Source organism: Pituophis catenifer, unplaced genomic scaffold, assembly GCF_029215685.1.
Source record: "Pituophis catenifer annectens isolate HBS135680 unplaced genomic scaffold, rPitCat1.0.hap2 SCAF_1, whole genome shotgun sequence".
Classification (NCBI taxonomy): domain Eukaryota; kingdom Metazoa; phylum Chordata; class Lepidosauria; order Squamata; family Colubridae; genus Pituophis; species Pituophis catenifer.
This window is the reverse complement of record NW_027256881.1, coordinates 325,400,799-325,418,547: the sequence shown is the minus strand read 5'-3', so window position 1 is coordinate 325,418,547 and position 17,749 is coordinate 325,400,799. Positions and strand designations below refer to the sequence as shown.

General features: G+C 44.9%; 1 protein-coding gene across 1 annotated transcript in view; it reads right to left on the bottom strand.

Annotated features, from left to right (window-relative positions):
* Positions 1-205: 205 nt before the first annotated feature.
* Positions 206-17,749, bottom strand: part of NIN (ninein) — a 102,087-nt gene continuing 84,543 nt past the window's right edge. The window contains exons 24-26 of the mRNA XM_070931684.1: positions 15,787-15,987; positions 1,847-1,960; positions 206-412 (exon numbers count right to left, since the gene is read on the bottom strand). Of these exons, the coding sequence (XP_070787785.1) occupies positions 206-412; positions 1,847-1,960; positions 15,787-15,987 (522 nt within the window). The remainder of the gene's footprint in view (positions 413-1,846; positions 1,961-15,786; positions 15,988-17,749) is intronic.

Below are 17,749 nucleotides of genomic sequence, written 5' to 3'. Positions count from 1 at the left end.
GTAATACAGTAAGTCTATCAGATTGTACATGCGTTGAGCTGCACCTAAAGTCAAAATAAGTAGGGAAGTACTATTTTAACACTGGTACAGCTAAACATGACTGAAAAAGTTTTACACATTGGCTGGGGATGAGATGAAGGTAATGCCTTGCAATAAATGGTCAAGACATGTTTGCACTATAGTTAAATGCAAGTGGAGAAAGGCACTAAGATCCCAGCTGAGCTGATGATCCTACATTGGAGGTCAGATTTTTGATTATTCTGCTAAGATTGGCTATTTTTTCTTCTAGCAGATAGTTCTTCTTCTCCTCCATCTTCTGCCTCCGTTCTGTCATCTCCAGAGCTTTTAGCAGCTGAGCGTTTTCAACATAGAGATCCTTCACCATTTCATCAGCTTTTGTGTTTCTTACAAACTGAAACATAGTTAAGAAATGGTACATTTGTTCCACATAGAGGACAAATCAAAGAAATAAATTATGCACTCCAGTTGTAGCTAAATTCAGTATTACTTTTTAAGCTGTCTCTATACAGCAGGGGTGTCAAAGTCACGGCCTGTGGGCCAGATGCATCAGGCGCTGGCCATGCCCACTACCAGTTTAGTGAAGGGGAAAAAAAGTTGAAATACGTCACGTGATGTGTCGTCGTGAGTTTGACACCCCTACTGTAAAGAGTCATAGTCATCATTTTGAATATTGTCTAAATACATTTAGTAGACAAATGGTAAATAATAATAATACCAAAATATCTGAAAAGCATTTTGATACAATGGGAATGGGTAGAATCTGAATTTACCAGTAATAAATAGTTGCATTAATCTAAATAGTTTAGTCTAGTGCTTAGGACCAGGCTAGAAACTGGGAGACCATGAGTTCTAATACCGCCTTAGCCATGAAAGCCATTTAGGTGACCATGGGCCAGTCATTTTCATTCAGCTCAACTCACGTTACAGAATTGTTATTGTGAGGAAAATAGGAGGAGGAAAACATATTAAATATGTTTGCCACCTTGAGTTGATGGCATATAAATAAAACAAATTCACAAAATTAATTATCATATTTTAACTATCCTAGATCCTTGGGAAGGATCCAATAGTCAAAAGTACCAAACTCAGTCAAAAATGTTGGATGGATTACGTGTAAATAACAATAATGCTTTAGCTACTATTTTCTCCCCATAAAGCCATGTCTAAGTGTTGATACAAGTGTGTGCCATCTAGAATAAATTGCCAACAATTGATCATTCAGCACAATTAGAATGAAATAATTTGGGACTCATCCACTATGAAGCCTATTTATATCTACATAGGATTGGGATGAGGTATTTTGACATCAACCCAAAAATTCTGCAGTTACACAATATAGTAAACCATGGTTTGCATAACCCCAGTTTATTATCTAAACCACAACTGCCTGCTTTTTTCAAATCATGCTAAGATAAGGATGCATTACTTTGTTGAGCCCGAGGGGTAGATTTGATCATCTGATTAGCACATGTGGTGACTATACTCCAAACAGTAGTAAATGAAGCCAGGACAAAACCACACTTGATTTCATTTTGTTTAAAGGTGTTTTTGTCTGATTCAAATTACTATTTATAACAATTTTTGGAAGCTCTAGGGAAGAGAGCTTTGAGGTTTCAGAATCTGTCAGGAAAAATATGCATCTGTATGCTTGGCCATACATTGATTTACAAACCATAGTGCTAGCTGGTTTCCAACAACACATTGCCAAATCTTATGGTTTAGTGTGAACCCAGCCTTAGATTGTCATGTTACCTCAAACCTTGTGTAAGGAATCCTCAGGTATCAACTACCGCACATTGACTTAGAAACCACTTAGAATTCTCACCTGTTCTTTCAGCTGATTGACTTTATCTTGGAGAAGTTGTTTCACAAGCCTCAATTGTTGTTCAACATCCATCATGCGTTTCTCCATAGTCTGTAGTAGCTGCTCATATCCACCCTGTAATGGAGCATGTGTGCATGAAATCAAAATTACAGTACTCTGAAGATCTTGGTGATTGGCTGTTCTTTTTTCAACATAAGCTTTACAGGGGAGAAAAAAAATTGAAAACAAAAGACTGAGAAATAGTTGGGTTATTTGTACAGATAAAAATGATATTCTGAAAGCAAAGCAAGCCAAAGACACAGACTTTTTATGTACATGTGATTCTCTATTTCAAATTTGCTTAGTTATTTATTAGATTTGATACAATCAAAAAAACTCTTGGCAGCTGACAAGATCGCTGTATATTAAAATGTCCACAATATAATATTAATGGGAAAATCCCTATATATAGAATATAAATACAATACATATAAAAATCTACTAAAAACAGTGTTTAAGATTAAAGCAGATGGTAGCAATCACTGCATTGATCTGGCTTTCCCCAGAACAGGAATGTTGCAATACAGTAGTTATCAAATATATTCAGATCCAAGAAAAATGTTTAAAGGAATGGGCAGATTCCAGCTTCTTTCAAGATGGACATGATCCATGCACACAAGGGAACGGCACAAAACTGAGCAGCAGGAGGGTTTTCCATAGAACTGAATGTGTGAAGGCTTTACAAATAATTCTTTGTGCTACCATTTTTCCAGGATGTACCAATCATGTGCTCTACTTTTCAATGTGTAATGAAATGATCTGGGAGAGATGTTGAGAATCTGAAGATGAAACTAAAAAAGCTTAAAAGCCCAATTGGATCAGCCCAAAGTCTACTTCATCAGCATCTCAGTGAATCATAGATGGATAATAGATGAAACCTCTTAAACCATGGTACCCCTTCAAACTTAAAGGTAGTAGCTATTTCCAATTGTCTATCTTGTTCCAGAGCTAAAATGGTATCCAGGGCTAAAGTCTCTTAAGTTAAGCTTGACTCTGCTGATTTAAAGTTTTCTTGTCAACAGTATGTGGATGATTTGCTGCTGCGCTTTCCTGACTTCATTCATTCATTCATTCATTCATTCATTCATTCATTCATTCATTCATTGGTTCGATTTATATGCCGCCCTTCTCCGGAGACTCAGGGCGGCTTACAATGCGTTAAGCAATACCCTTCATACTTTTGTATATACCTAATTAGTAGGGCTTTCGGCCCCCCCTAAGCGGTGTTCTTTTTATACAAAGTCAGCTTATTGCTCCCACAATCTGGGTCCTCATGGTCAAGTCTATACCCTTATATTTCCTGGTAGCCTCCCATACAAGTAGTATTAAATCTAACATTGTTTGGCTTTCCAGGAGCAACCACAGTTAAATAGGTGCTGTCAAAACTACACTGCTTCTAGAGATGTAGGATGTGTGTTACTTGTCAATTCCTAGAAATTAAAAACTCACAAGGAGTTAGGTCCAGATATAATAAAAAACGTGTGCAATATATTAAATTTGGAGAAGAGTTAAGTTTCAGAGGGTTTTTTTTGTAGTTTAGGTTATTGTGCAAACCCATCCTGCTTTGGTCAGGTTGAAGTATTTTGTGAAATCAGAGTACAGTGTTCACTATTCATATCAGATGTGTTGTGGAAACATATCCAAGGGTCATCTTAGTTATATGGACACCTACCCTTCAAAGTCTTTGCAGAAACTGGGGGAGCGGAAGCAGTTGTACTGTTGTTTTTAGATGGGCTGAACAATTTCCATCTGTTTGATAGGTAAATCCTTCAACTTTCTACTTAAAGCAACAATCTTCTTTCATTGATTTATGGAGAGTTGTGTTGGCCGGAAGGGTCTCCAGTCTGTCATGTGAAATTAAACACTTTTCTAATAGCAACTTCGTTTGAAGTGAAAAGCTTTAGCATAATTGGAAAGGAATTAATTTCAAGTAGCAGTTTGGGGTCTTGTGCTGCATTCACACACAATACATTAGAACCAAACTAGCTAACCATATTTTAATTTAGCATATTATGTAAAACCAGCCATTGTGGTTAGTTTATAGATTCAATAGGCGACAATTGAGTCTCAACTATGTTTTACTTAGCCATATTATGTGAACATAGTTCCTCTCTTGGCAGTAGGTGTAGTCATGAGATAGCCCCCAGACCTCGCAAAGGAATTAGCACTCCTAGAGGTCATTGCATAATTTGAAACAATTTTTTTCATCAAAAGTGCATCATTTGGTAAAAAAAACCATTTAATTGATTTCAAACTAAGTTGGCAGACTCTTCCATTTTTCATCAAACAAAACAGAAATAAAACAGAACATAAATTCTGGTGATGAGCTGGATCAGTATTTTTCCTGTGCGCTGCTCCCACTATCCATGCATGGGTTAATCCTTCAGTGCTTGGCAAACAACTGAGTGAAAACAAAAGGCTTTTGTTCCCCTTTCCGGCTCCCAAGCCACGCCTCTGGTCCCATGATCCCCCAGTCTTCACTCAGTTGCTGGCAAACACTGTAGTGATTTTTGGAGCTCCACAGATTTCTAAGGTATTGTTCTGTGGGGGTTTTTCTTCCTTATAAATTTATTTTCATAGGCTTTCTCCTTTCCTTTGAGCGTTTAGGAACTTACTTTATTTTTGAATAGCTCCCTTTCGTGTTTTTCTTTCTGTTGCGCATCTACGCTGAAAGACTTTGTTAATAGGAGGGGGAGTGGAGCAGAGCGCCCACACGCTCGCTCGCCAGCCCCCAGCCACTCCAGCTGCCAGGGGCCTCAGCCGGCAGGGGCTTCAGAACATCGCTCCCACGCCGGAGCCCTCGATCAGCGGCGGCGCGCCCCTCAGCTGGCCGGCGGAGCTACCGGATTGATCTGCGCCTGCTCCAGCCGGCAAGGGGCTTCAAACTAAGCGCCCACGCCGGAGATCTCGTGCAGCAGCGGCGCGCTCATCAGCTGGCCGGCGGAGCTACCGGAGCGATCTACGCCTGCTCCAGCCGGCAAGGGGGCCTTCAATTCAATCGCCCCACGCCGGAGCCCTCGATCAAAGGCGGCGCGCTCATCAGCTGGCCGGCGGAGCCGGAAGCGCCGGCCGCCCACGTGGCGAGGAGCGAAGCCCATTTCAAGGCTGAGCCTCGCGGAGCGGCACCGGAGCAAGGGCGCGAGGCGGGACAAGCGCCGAAGAGAGAGACAAGCTCCCCCCCCTCATTAGGGGACTGCGCGGCGTCTGGCTGGACCCTCGGGCCGCCATTGTAAGCCCGCTGCCAAGTCTGCCACGTGGGGCAGCGCCATATTGGTGGACCTTCGGGCCGCCATTTTGGGCATCGTTTTCCAGCTTGCGCCTCCCTTCCCAATCAGGGAGCCAGCTGCAGACCTGCACCACCCCTCCTCCTCCACTGCCGGAAGGGGCGTCAATCAAGAGGTCTTGGGCAGGGTCATTACCATCATCCGCCAGCCGCATCAGCCATGTCTCGCTCCCCCCCATCGTCAGACATGGAACTGGAATTAAGCCCACCCCGTATAAGCGAAAGAAGGGGAAAGAAGAAGTCAAAAAAGCGGCATATGAGCTCGACTAGCAGAGCGGCCTCTGAAGGCTCCCTTCCTTTCCAAGATAGGGATGCCCGGAGGAGACACAACGCCCTAGAGCGACAGTGGGAGAGGGCGCACAAGGCGACTTCAGGAATCCCACCCAGGGATCCTGCACCTGGGGAGCTTGCCCCCATCTCCCCAAGAGAGGCGGAACGGGGTCTTACATCTGTGACCGAAATCACAGCTACTCCCAGAACCCCGGAGGGGGGTGGGCAGTCCCGCACAACACCCCACGTCGAGACAGCTCCAGGGCCCGGCCTGGAAGCTTCAACCTCCCCTGCAACAATCCAGCATCGCCAGGCTAGAGAGGCGAGTGCCACACCGTCAAGGGCAGACCCACAGGGTCAGGGCGGACTGGGTTTGGCACCCCCAGTAGACTTCCAGGCCGTGTTCTCAGCAGCCCTGTCATCCTTCACGGCAACCATGCAGCAGACGGCCCAGGCGCCCGCTCAGGCAGCACCGGGCCAGCCACGGCCATTCCAGCCCCAGCCCCATCCCATCCCAGAACGAGGCCGGGACTCGTCATCAGACGAATCAGACCAAGTGGAGGAGGGGCCAGAGGAGATGGAGCTATCGGAGGACGAGGGCCTAGAACCGGATACCCCGGCCTTTACGGGCCTCTTCCGCCCGGCCTTATTCAAATCGCTCCTCCACAAGGCATGGCTCACAACCAACCTTGGAGTACCAGGAGATGTCACAACGCCCTCCACGTCAACAGCAGGCCCTCACGACGCCCTTTTCAAGTCGTCAAAGCCGCAGAAGGATTACATCCCGTGCCCGCAGCTGTTTACAGACGTGATTCAGAACCCCTGGGTGCAGCCGGCCTCCCTGGCAACACCCAGCAACCTCGATAAGAAACTCTACTGTTCTGCCCCAGAGTTGGAGGACCTCCTGGTGCTCCCTTCAGTAGACCAGCCGGTGGCAGCATTAGCCTCCAGCTCCTTGATCTCCACCGACCCGCTAGACACACTCAAGGCGGAGGAGAAGAGGATGGAATGGGCCTTCCGCAAGGCGCACCAGGCCGTTGGCTGGGCAATCAGATCCGCAACAGCCTCTTCCTTCTTCAACAGAGCCTCGCTCATTTGGCTCCGTCATCTGCAGGACAGACTACCACCGGAGGACACTAGATTGCATCAAGATCTAAATAAGATAATAGCTGCCACCGAATACACGGCTGACAGCTCCCTGAACTCAGCCAAGTTCGCCTCAAGGGCGCTGGCCTCAACTCTTACGGCTAGGAGGCTATTCTGGCTTCGGCCATGGAAAGCCGACTTCAAAGCCAAGTGGAAGTTGGCGGCTTCCCCATACAAAGCACCAGATCTGTTCGGGGCCCCGCTAGAACCCCTACTGATTGAAGGGAAGGACAAGAGAAAGATCCTCCCATCAACATACAGGCGCCAAGAACGCAGGTACTCGCCTTACCCGCCCCAGCAGCCCTTTCGAACAGGCGCCGGACCCAGGGGGTCCGCCTCACATCGTCCCCATTTCCAGGGAGGAGACAGATTCAACGACAGACAACAGTTCCGAGACCGAGGGCGACACCAGCAGCCTAAACGCAACTTCCGTGGTGCCGGCCCTAAGCCCGCCAGAAGGGGTAAATGACTCCAGGGCCACGGGCCCCATAGGGGGGCGGCTCATCCTCTTCCATCAACAATGGGCCAATTCAACTTCGGACTCCTGGGTAAGGCGTACGACCTCTTCCGGACTGTCCATCGAATTCTCCGGCCAGCCGCCCCACCGGTTTGTCCGTTGTCCAACCCCTCGATCCTCGGAGCTTCAGGACCTAATGTCACAGGAGATTGCCCACCTCTTGGAGGTCAGGGCCATAGAGCCAGTCCCGCACAACCTGCGGGGCGCAGGATTCTACTCAACCCTCTTCTTGGTTCCCAAGAACTCCGGGGGCTGGAGGGGCATACTGAATCTAAAGCGCCTGAACCTGTCGGTAAGATACCGCAGGTTCAAGATGCACTCCCTCAAGTCCATCCTAGCGGGAGTGAGACAGAGCGACTTCCTTCAATCAGTCGACCTCCGGGAGGCTTATCTGCACGTGCCAATTCACCCACATCACCGTCAGTACCTGAGATTCGAATACGCGGGCCGGCACTACCAATATCGTGCGATGCCATTCGGACTCTCATCGGCCCCCCGCACCTTTACCAAGCTGGTAGCGGTGGTGGCGGCCAAGCTCCGAGCCGCCCCAATCCGGGTGCTCTGCTATCTAGACGACATTCTGATCCTGTCGTCCACACCCAGCCAGGCCTACAGAGACATGGAGTTGGTGATCAAGACCTTCCAGGATCACGGCTTCACCATAAACTTTGCAAAGAGCCAGCTCCTGCCCACCACCAGACTGTTGCACCTGGGGGCACTGATAGATTCGACCAGAGGCCAGGTATTTTTATCACCGGACAGAGTCCAAAGCATCCGAACCCTAGCTCTGCAGTGCCTGACGAGGAGGAGAGTTGCTCTGATCCATCTATCAACCCTCCTCGGGAAGATGGTATCCTGCTTCGGCATCGTACCGTGGGCACACAGACACTCGAGACCCCTGCAGTGGCTCCTACTTCCTTTCCAGCGAACGGGAAGGGCCAACTCCAAGAAGGAGGTTCGCCTCACTCTACAGGTCCGCAGGTCCCTCAGGTGGTGGACATCACCGTCACTCCTCAAGGGATCCAGCTTCCTAGAACCAGACCGTCTGATACTCACCACCGACGCCAGTCTTCGGGGATGGGGAGCCCATCTCCACAACCTAGTCACACAAGGTCAGTGGTCGCAAGAAGAGCGTCAGTACAGCATCAACCTCCTAGAGCTTCGAGCGATCAGACTGGCACTTCGCAACTTCCAGACGACGGTGCAGGGGCATCACGTCCTAATCCTGACCGACAACATCTCGGCCAAGGCACACGTCAACAGAGAGGGGGGCACGAAGTCCTGTACCCTGATGAAAGAGTCCGCGGAGCTGTTCAGCTGGGCAGAGAGACACCTGCCCTCGATCAGAGCAGATCACATTTCCGGGGCAACCAACGTGAGGGCGGACTGGCTCAGCCGCGAAACAATAGATCAAGCGGAATGGCAGCTCCACCCTCACCTGTTTCAAGAACTCTCTTCACGCTTCGGAAATCCGGTCGTAGATCTCTTCGCAACCCCGACCAACGCTCAGCTTCCCCGCTTCGTATCACGCTACCCGACGCCACAAGCGGAGGACCACGATGCTCTGCGCTGCAAGTGGCCCGAAGGTCTCCTGTACGCATTTCCGCCAGTCCCACTGCTCCCGCGACTCATTCGGAAGCTACTGGCAGAAAAAGCCGACCTACTCCTAGTAGCCCTGAACTGGCCCCGGAGGCCCTGGTTCGCCGACCTAGTAGCACTGTCCGTGGAACAGCCATGGCTGATCCCACCACAGCAGATCGTTCTGTGCCAAGGAGCAGTCACGCACCCAGAGCCCCAGTGGCTCCAGTTAGCCGTCTGGCACTTGAACGGGTCATCCTGAAGAAGGACAGCCTACCAGACGAGGTGGTTGCTACTATCCAGGCGGCCAGACGACCAGCTACGACCCGCATCTACGAGTCGTCATGGCAGGCGTTCTGTCGTTGGAGTGCCCAACAGCACATCGACCCCACGTCAGCCGACATTCGGGACATTCTGCGTTTCCTACAAGCCGGCCTAGACAAGGGCCTGGCCCCCGCAACCCTACGGAGACAGACAGCGGCGTTGTCAACAGTCATTGCGTGCTCTCCGTACCAATCCCTCGCGCACCACCCTCGCATCAAGGGGTTTCTGCATGGGGCCACCAACCTGCGGCCCCCCACAGTTCACCGCTACCCCTCATGGGACCTACCTCTGGTGTTGCAGGCACTGACCGGGCCCCCCTTCGAACCCCTAGACTCGACATCGCTTAAGTACCTATCGTTTAAGGTGACTTTCCTGCTAGCGATCACCTCAGCGAGGAGAGTCTCAGAGCTAGCGGCCTTGTCAGTTCGCAAGGATTTGTGCATTTTCCACGACTCCACGGTGACTCTACGCCTGGATCCTGCCTTTATCCCGAAGGTCAACTCGTGGTTCCACCGAGCTCAGGAGCTCATCCTGCCGGATTTCTGCCCCTCACCTCGCGACCCCAGAGAAAAGAGGTGGCACACCCTAGACGTGCGACGTGCCATCCACCTCTACATCCAATGGACCGCTCCCTTCCGCCGTACGGAGGGACTCCTGGTCTCCTTCAACCCAAAGTCCATGGGTCAGAAGATATCAGCAGCCACAGTTAGCAGATGGATCAAGGCTTGCATCGCCCTGGCATATGACTTGAACGCCAAGCCGACCCCCGGCAAGATCCTACCGCACTCGACTCGCAGTGCGGCCACCACGGCGGCCTGGGCCACCCAAGCCTCGGTCGTGGACATCTGCAGAGCTGCAACGTGGTCATCCCTCACACCGTTCATCCGCCACTACAGGATCGATGCCTACAACTCGGCTGAGGCATCCTTTGGCCGCAGAATCCTGCAAAAAGTACTGACAGAGGATGAATCGGGGGGCAGTCAGCCCCCCACCCAGGAAGTTTAAGCTTGGGTATATCCCATGCATGGATAGTGGGAGCAGCGCACAGGAAAATGGACGTTGTCTTACCTGAACGTCCCTTTTCTGGGCGCTGCGTACACTATCCATATCCCGCCCGTTAGGGCTGCCTGCCACTGTTATGGCTGAGACTAATCTTTTTCCTTACGTTAATTTGAGTTAATAAAATTGAGTTGTTTATGTTACCATAGTGTGGTTTTCTTGTCCGCTGCGCCTTCGTTCAGACTGGGGGATCATGGGACCAGAGGCGTGGCTTGGGAGCCGGAAAGGGGAACAAAAGCCTTTTGTTTTCACTCAGTTGTTTGCCAAGCACTGAAGGATTAACCCATGCATGGATAGTGTACGCAGCGCCCAGAAAAGGGACGTTCAGGTAAGACAACGTCCATTCTTTCCAGCATAAACTAAAAACAAAGCTCATCTAAAACTATATTTATCAAAAAACCTGCTGGATTAGGCACAAGACTCCATTATAGCAGTCAGCTAAATCTCTGGAAAGAATCTCCAGAGAGTCTCAAAGCAACTGGCTCTCTTGACTCCTTATTCACCAGCAATTGGTATTGTGAGGGGAAAATAATGGGGACCCCCTTCTAGCACAGTAAAGTTTGGGGGGCCTGAGATGGGTTCAATATTGACATAAATTGCCTGATGCAAGTATAAAGAAAAATTTGTAATCAGCCTATACATCTGATGTAATGGTAGCTGACATGGACACCGTAGTTCCCTATATGCCGAAATAAGGGGTGGGGGACTGAGGCTGTGGGAAAAGAGGAAGTGTATGCTTAAAGTACATGTACAAATAGCCATGTTGTAACATTGAGGCTAAAGGAATGGAGCACTGCCTGTTGCTATGACAGTATGGACAGATTCCGAAAATCACGTGAGTTGTGGTTTTAAGGTATAAAAGACAAAGCTGAATAATGGGAGGTTGCCAATCGGCCTCAAGCCGTCCCTTTTGACTGCTTGTCCTATTGACCTTCATTGCAATGTGATGTGCCTACAGCAAAGGCTTTGTTTGCTATGCTTTAAATTCTAATAAACCTCTGAATCCTAAAGTGAGACTTTTGTGATGTGCTATTAAGTGCAGCTATGCTCATAATCAGGTTTTTCCCCTGATAGTTTTCAGATACCAGTAAGTAGTGCTTATGGTTCTGAAGGTGCATATAGACTTATTCTGCATTAAATTTTCCAATCCTTTTTTTTCTTCAATTGTGTCTAATTCTCAGAGACTGCCTTGACAAGTCCTTGCAGTTTTCTTGGCAAGGTTTTTCAGAAGTGGCTTGCCATTGCCTTCTTCCTAGGACTGAAAGTTAGTGACCAGCCTAAGTAGTTTTTGCCTAAGGCAGGAATACAATTCTATCTCCAGGTTTCTAGCATTAACCACTACACCAAACTGCTCTCAATCCTCTTTTAAAACATCCAAATTAGTGGCTCCTGTTCTATTAATAATGTTGATTTAATTGATAATTTTGATAATTTTGGTTAGTCTTTCTGCATCCTTTCCAGAAATATTATACATTTGGTGAGATGTGGCAGCTCTCCACTCACAATATTCCAAGTGAAATCACACCCTAGATTTTGTACAAACGTTCTAAGAGAGTATGGATGTCATAACATAAATTATTTTTTCAGATGCTTTTCCAGCATATCCTAAAATGTATTTATTCTTTGTATAAACACCAAAAGAGTCAATGTTTTAATTCAACAATCCATATTCATATCACAATTTCTTTTCGTTGCTATGTATTATGTAGTTGTGTATGTAGATAGGATTTGTGCCCCAAGTTTCTAAATTTTGTAATTAAATTTCAGTGTTTATTCCATTATGAAGAAATCCTTTTGAATTTTTTTGTGATCAGTTTTTGTTATTGTAATAGGGAATAATTTGTTGTCATGAATAAATTTGCCTATAACAAATTGATAGCTGTCTCATATGAATATCTCAAATTGTTAGGCTTTTCTAAGATTTTATTATTGTCATATCTTACTAGGATCCAATCCAATTCTGCCATGAATAAAGATTATTACAGATCTTCATTTCATTCCTACTACTGGTATTGGATTAAAAATTATAATCTTTTAGCCTAGCTGCTTTATTTTGTTACCGTTGAATTTATCCTCAAAGATACAGTTCCTTCAGCTGAATCAGAGTCCATTGGTTGGTTCTTTATTTGAAGGTTTTATTAAGAACACAGTTATTTGAGAGACCACCTCTCCCCAATCACATCTATCCATCCCATCAGATATGGCAGGAATGCTGCAGTTTCCATTCAAGGGATCCATCTGATGGGACCCAGGAGGAGAGTCTTTTCTGTTGTGGCGCCTATTCTTTGCAGTATCATTCTCTCCAATGTCAGATTTACGTCATCTTCTGGAAGGGCCTAAAATCATGGCTTTTGTCATCTGGGATCTGGTAACATAGTTATGCAACCCAAAAAGTGGTTGTCTTGCTAGGGAAACTAGTGCACTTTTCTTGCAGATTGTTTTTAAATAGTTTGAGGGAGGGAGAGGGAGGGAGGGAGAGAGAGAGAGAGAGACTAGCATTGTTGATACTAATTGCAATCAGGGTTTCAGACTGGAGTATTCTACTCATAACTATAGATGCTAGATAAAACATGGGACTTTCTGCATATAGAATATGTGTTGTATCACTGAGCTTTGGTTTTGCCTTAATTCAGTGTTTTCCAGACTTGGCAGTTCTCTGATGTGTGACTTTGTCTCTCGGAAATTACTAAAATGACTATTACTAAGAATTCTGGGAACTAAAATAGGCACATCTGGAAGTTGCCAAGGGAAGAAAATATTGCCTTAATTGAACTTCCATGGCAAAATGACTCAGCCTAATAAATACTCCAGCTTCATGAAGGAATGCATCCAAAAACCCTATTAATTAGTAAGACAAAAAGACAAGGAGATATTTAAAAATGTGTATTTTATTTATCCAGTTACAAGCCCCAAAGTTTTGCTCTTTCCTTGTTTAAAAAGTATTTATACATCTTGTACAAAATTTTGTATAAATAACTCAAAATTTCTTCTCCAAATCCAATATATAAAAAATTTAGTACCATTTTGTTTAAAAAATACTTACAGTATACAATTGATGGGGGAAAATAAGTTTTTCTCTTTCCAAACTCCTCTGGTTAAGCCATTTTTAAATAGCATAAATAACGAAATTGACTTATAACAAAATTAAAACATTTAAAATAAAAAAGATGTGATTCTTTCTCTCCCCATTCTCCCTCATAAAAATAGATTCTGACACAAATAAATAAAGGATGGGGAAAAATACAAGACAGTTTTTTTTTTTTAAAAAAAAGATGATTTTAAATTAACAACAAATGCAATTTAATCCCTGGGTTTCTCAGCTTATGCCAGTTAGTGTGAATAAGGAATGCGGTGCGTTAGAAGCCAAGGGGTGTCAGAGATGACCAATCCGCCTGTACGTATCTGCATGCAATGATCGTTGCTCCGGAAGCAAAGCCTGGGGAAAGAAGGCAAGGAGGACACACTTGACCCGCAGGCCTTTGAAAACAACACATCACACTTAAGCAGCACAAACACTCAGTGCCATTTAAGCATCACATCAAGACAAACAAACACAAGAACTGCAAGGGGCTGTGAGATTAATTTTGAGGAACTGATCAAGAAGAGCCATGGTGGCGCAATGGTTAGAAGGCAGAATTGCAGGCTAACTCTGACGACTGCCAGCAGTTCGATTCTCACTAGCTCAAGGTTAACTCAGCCTTCCATCCTTCCGAGGTTGGTAAAATGAGGACCCAGATTGTTGGGGACAATATGCTGATTCTGTAAACCGCTTAGAGAGGGCTGAAAAGCGCCATGAAGTGGTATATAAGCCTAAGTGCTATTGCTATCAGATAAAAGAAATTGAGTCCAAAGCAGAAATGTAGTTTGAGAAAACATGTCAAACTTGATCCTCCCTAATTCTTTTATGAATAAGATGGATGTCAGCCCTTCAAGTAAGACCAGACTAGGAAACAAAAATTATGAATTCTATTACTTTTATTATACTGTTGCCTTAGCAGCCTCTTGCAAGTCTGAAAGCACCTCCCCACTCCCTGCCTTTACCCATGAGAGAACTTGGGGGGTCAAGTCTTAATTGTTTTCTCAAATTATATTTCTGCTTTGAACTCAAGTTTCTTTTATCTGACCATTGTCTTGGTTGCCGGCTCTTCCTTTTGTTCCTCAAAATTATTCTCACTGCCCATTGCAAAAACAAGGAAATCACACATACCCACATAGGTCATGCATTGCAGACAGTAGTTCTTTAAAAAGAGCAAACACCATACAGCCAATGACTCTTATTTTCTGACATTGGGGTGAGGTTCATTGCCAATTCTAAGCCTCAAGCTAATACATCTCTTCCTCTCTTTGCATGATCACCCCATTTCTTATTTAGGTCAGCCGTCATTTATTGTTACATCCAAACAGATCATGCCTATCATTTACACATGTTGTAGTTTGCCCGCACTGCAAAACTAGAAACCCATTCAAACCTTGCTTTTCAGTTAAGGTTTAGAGGAAAATGTTAACCAAAGTATCTTATTTTAGATATAATAGTCATAATGGTTTATCTAAAAGATGGAATCAGGCAGAGAAAGGGAGAAAGAGGAGGAAGATGCAGCATAAATCTCAGATGAAATTCAACATTTCAGTGTCAGCTATATGTTAAGCAAAAAGCACTTATCCTACCTTCCAGTATTTCATACATAGAAGCTAGAATAGAGTTATATATTGACAATTATCATATATCAGAATTATTGCTGGATCCTCCATTTCTATTATTACATTTTATCTATGGTTACTTAATTTTAAGCCATGGATTAGTAGTGATATGCATTTTTATAACTAAATGGTACAATAAGCAGAATACAAGGAAGCCCCCGGTCCATTTTCTAGAATTGGATGTGAGGGAGAAACTTGTGGCCATATAAATGTTACTAAAAAATAATTCACATTTTGAATTATGGCAGGCTTGCTGGGGTCAGATTAGAATTGGAGTTCAATGTCTGAATGGCTACTGATTGTCAGAATTTTTCATTATAAAGGTGTAATCATTTTGGTGCAGAGATACTTTGCAAAATGAAGTGTTATCTTATGCAGATTGTCCTCATATTAAATGATTGCCATGTTCAACTGAGAATTATCAACAGCTTAGAATTCTACTGAATTGTGCTGTGCAGGTAATCCAATAAAAGATTTTGCTCTTCTAATTCTGTTAAAACTGCTATCTTACTATGTTCACTTTTAGGAACTGCAAACTGGAGCTTGTACAGAAGGATGCTACTAAGATGGTCGGTCCTTCAAAGAATGTTGAAAAGAACTGGCTATGTTTAGTTTGCAATAGACAGACTCAAAGGAGATATGGTAGGACTCTTCAGATATTCATATAAAGAAAGGAGTGGGCATGATCTCTGTCACTGATAGTAGGCCAAGAAAAAACAATGAGTTGAAACCACAGAGGTGTAAATTCAAACCTGGTACTAGGAGAATTTTTTTGAGGGCATGACTGTCAGCCAATAGAATAAGCTGCATCATAAGTGGCATCTTTCCCTTCCCCAGAGGTCTCCTAACTGATATTAGATAGCCATTTGTCCAAAGAAAGCATGTTTTGATGCAATATATGGAAAGATTATATCTGTTGCACTAGAAATTTGAAACTGGCATAAACAGAGAAAGGGACATGAAGAGAAAGTGAAGTGGTAGATGACTAATCTACATTCAGTGAAGAAGAAACTGACTGTAACATACCTGGGGCATGTTCGTTTCCAAGGGCCGATTCTCAAGCTCCTCCTGCAGGCGTTGACACCTCCTCTCTGCCTGAAGGAACTGGTGCTGGAGCTGCTGGTATTGTTCGGATGGGACAACAGGACATCCTTGCTGCTGGATCTCCTGCAGTTCTCGAGGGTGCTGGGGTGGGCTAAGCATCATGCTGGAGTTTGAGTGAAGTAGCTGCATCAGAGAAGATGGGTAGGAAAATATAAAAGAGATGCCTTGCAGTCTAGACAAAGAACCCCTTCTCATCATCTGAGCATCAAGATCAGTCAGGAAGAATGCAAAGGTGGACTCCCAGTAACTGGTCTAATGTTCCATTTAGGTTGTGTGTGCAAATTTAAACCATACAAATTTAATCTACTGCACACTGTCACAGCCCATGCAGTAAGATTTTTTTGGGAGGGGGGGCAAAGGAGTCGATGAAGGAGAGGGAGAAAAGGAGTAGGGAGAAATAAGTCTTCTCATCTGAGATCTAGGCCAAAAAAAAAAACCCTTCAACCACCTTCTGCCATGCTCCAGACCAAAAGAGGAATGGAGTTGTGGGAAAGAAAAAGCAAAAGCTTGCTGGTATGGAGAGATACCATATTGCTAATCATGGGCTTGTGCCCCTCTTTCCCCTCTATTTAAATCTACCACTAGCACAACACTTTGCAACAGATAGTTCCATACTAGTCCCATTCCTCCCCCCCCCAAAAACACACATTAGGTTGCTTCTTTAAGGTACTTTATCCAATCAGGTTCCTTTCAGAAGTATTGTACTAGAGCTGCCATCAGCCAGACAGTATCGGTCAAGTTGACTGGGGATGATGGAGTTTCAGCTGAACACATTTAGTATTTAGTTAGGGAAGTCTCTCTTTAGGAGAAGCAACCTCTTTGGAAGAACCTCAGAACGTGCATCTTCCTGTACAATTTTTGCTTCATGAAGCCTGTAGATTGCAAAAAAAGAGAATATGGCCTTTGACAGGAGTAAAGTACTTTTCTAATGCTGTTCTATTAAATGAAGGTTTGCTGTGTACATTCGTGCTTCATAAGATAATGCCACAATTTGGAGCTGAGGCCAAAAAGGCACTTTGAAGTGGTAGGGACACACATTTGGTGCCTCTTGAACTTCAATACATTTTCTCCCAGATTCACAAAGCGAGCTCAAGGAAAAGTGTTGCTTCCTTAAGGAATTCCTTGAGATGTTCACAATGTTGGGAATGGTAAAAAGAAAGACAAGAGGAGCAGAGAGAGACAGAGACAATGGCTGCACCGCTGGGAGACCTGAAGGGCCGGTTGGGGCAGATCATTCTGAAGTGGTTGCTCAGCCTCAGCCTCAACACTGACTTGATGGCATAGAAACGATCAGTCTTTAGGAGGCACCAATAGAGCTGGTGTACACATCCATATTCCTGCAAAGAACATTGTTGGCTCTGGATCTGAAGCACTACATACCCCTAAAGATTTATTTTAATATAAATAGAATGTGTAACATGTTTATTATTTCTTCTAACTTATTGAGCTGAGAAAATAAATTTATGTTGAAGACATCCACAGTAAATTCATAAGGGAACAAAAACACCTTTCCAGTTCTGTGTTATCCCCAACTCAGACATTACCAAGACTAAAAGCAGTTGACCCTAGGATGTAGCTTAAAAATAATTGATTGCCAAATGTTATTAAGAATTCACCTCCCAGTCCTCACTCCTCAGATTAGATTGCAATTGAATATATCTTTACCTTGGAATTAATAGTATTAAACTCAGCAGGCCTTCTGAAGAGAAAACTACGATTACATTGTTAACAGCAGTTCTAGTTGGAGATTTTTCTCATTATAAAACCACCATACAATTTGCTAATTACAAACTCAAAAGTAATCCTTTTATGCTGTGAGCTCTATAGGGAGCTGCAGTTGTAAAGCTACACAGCAATATAATGAAAATAGCTTTTAAAGTGGTAG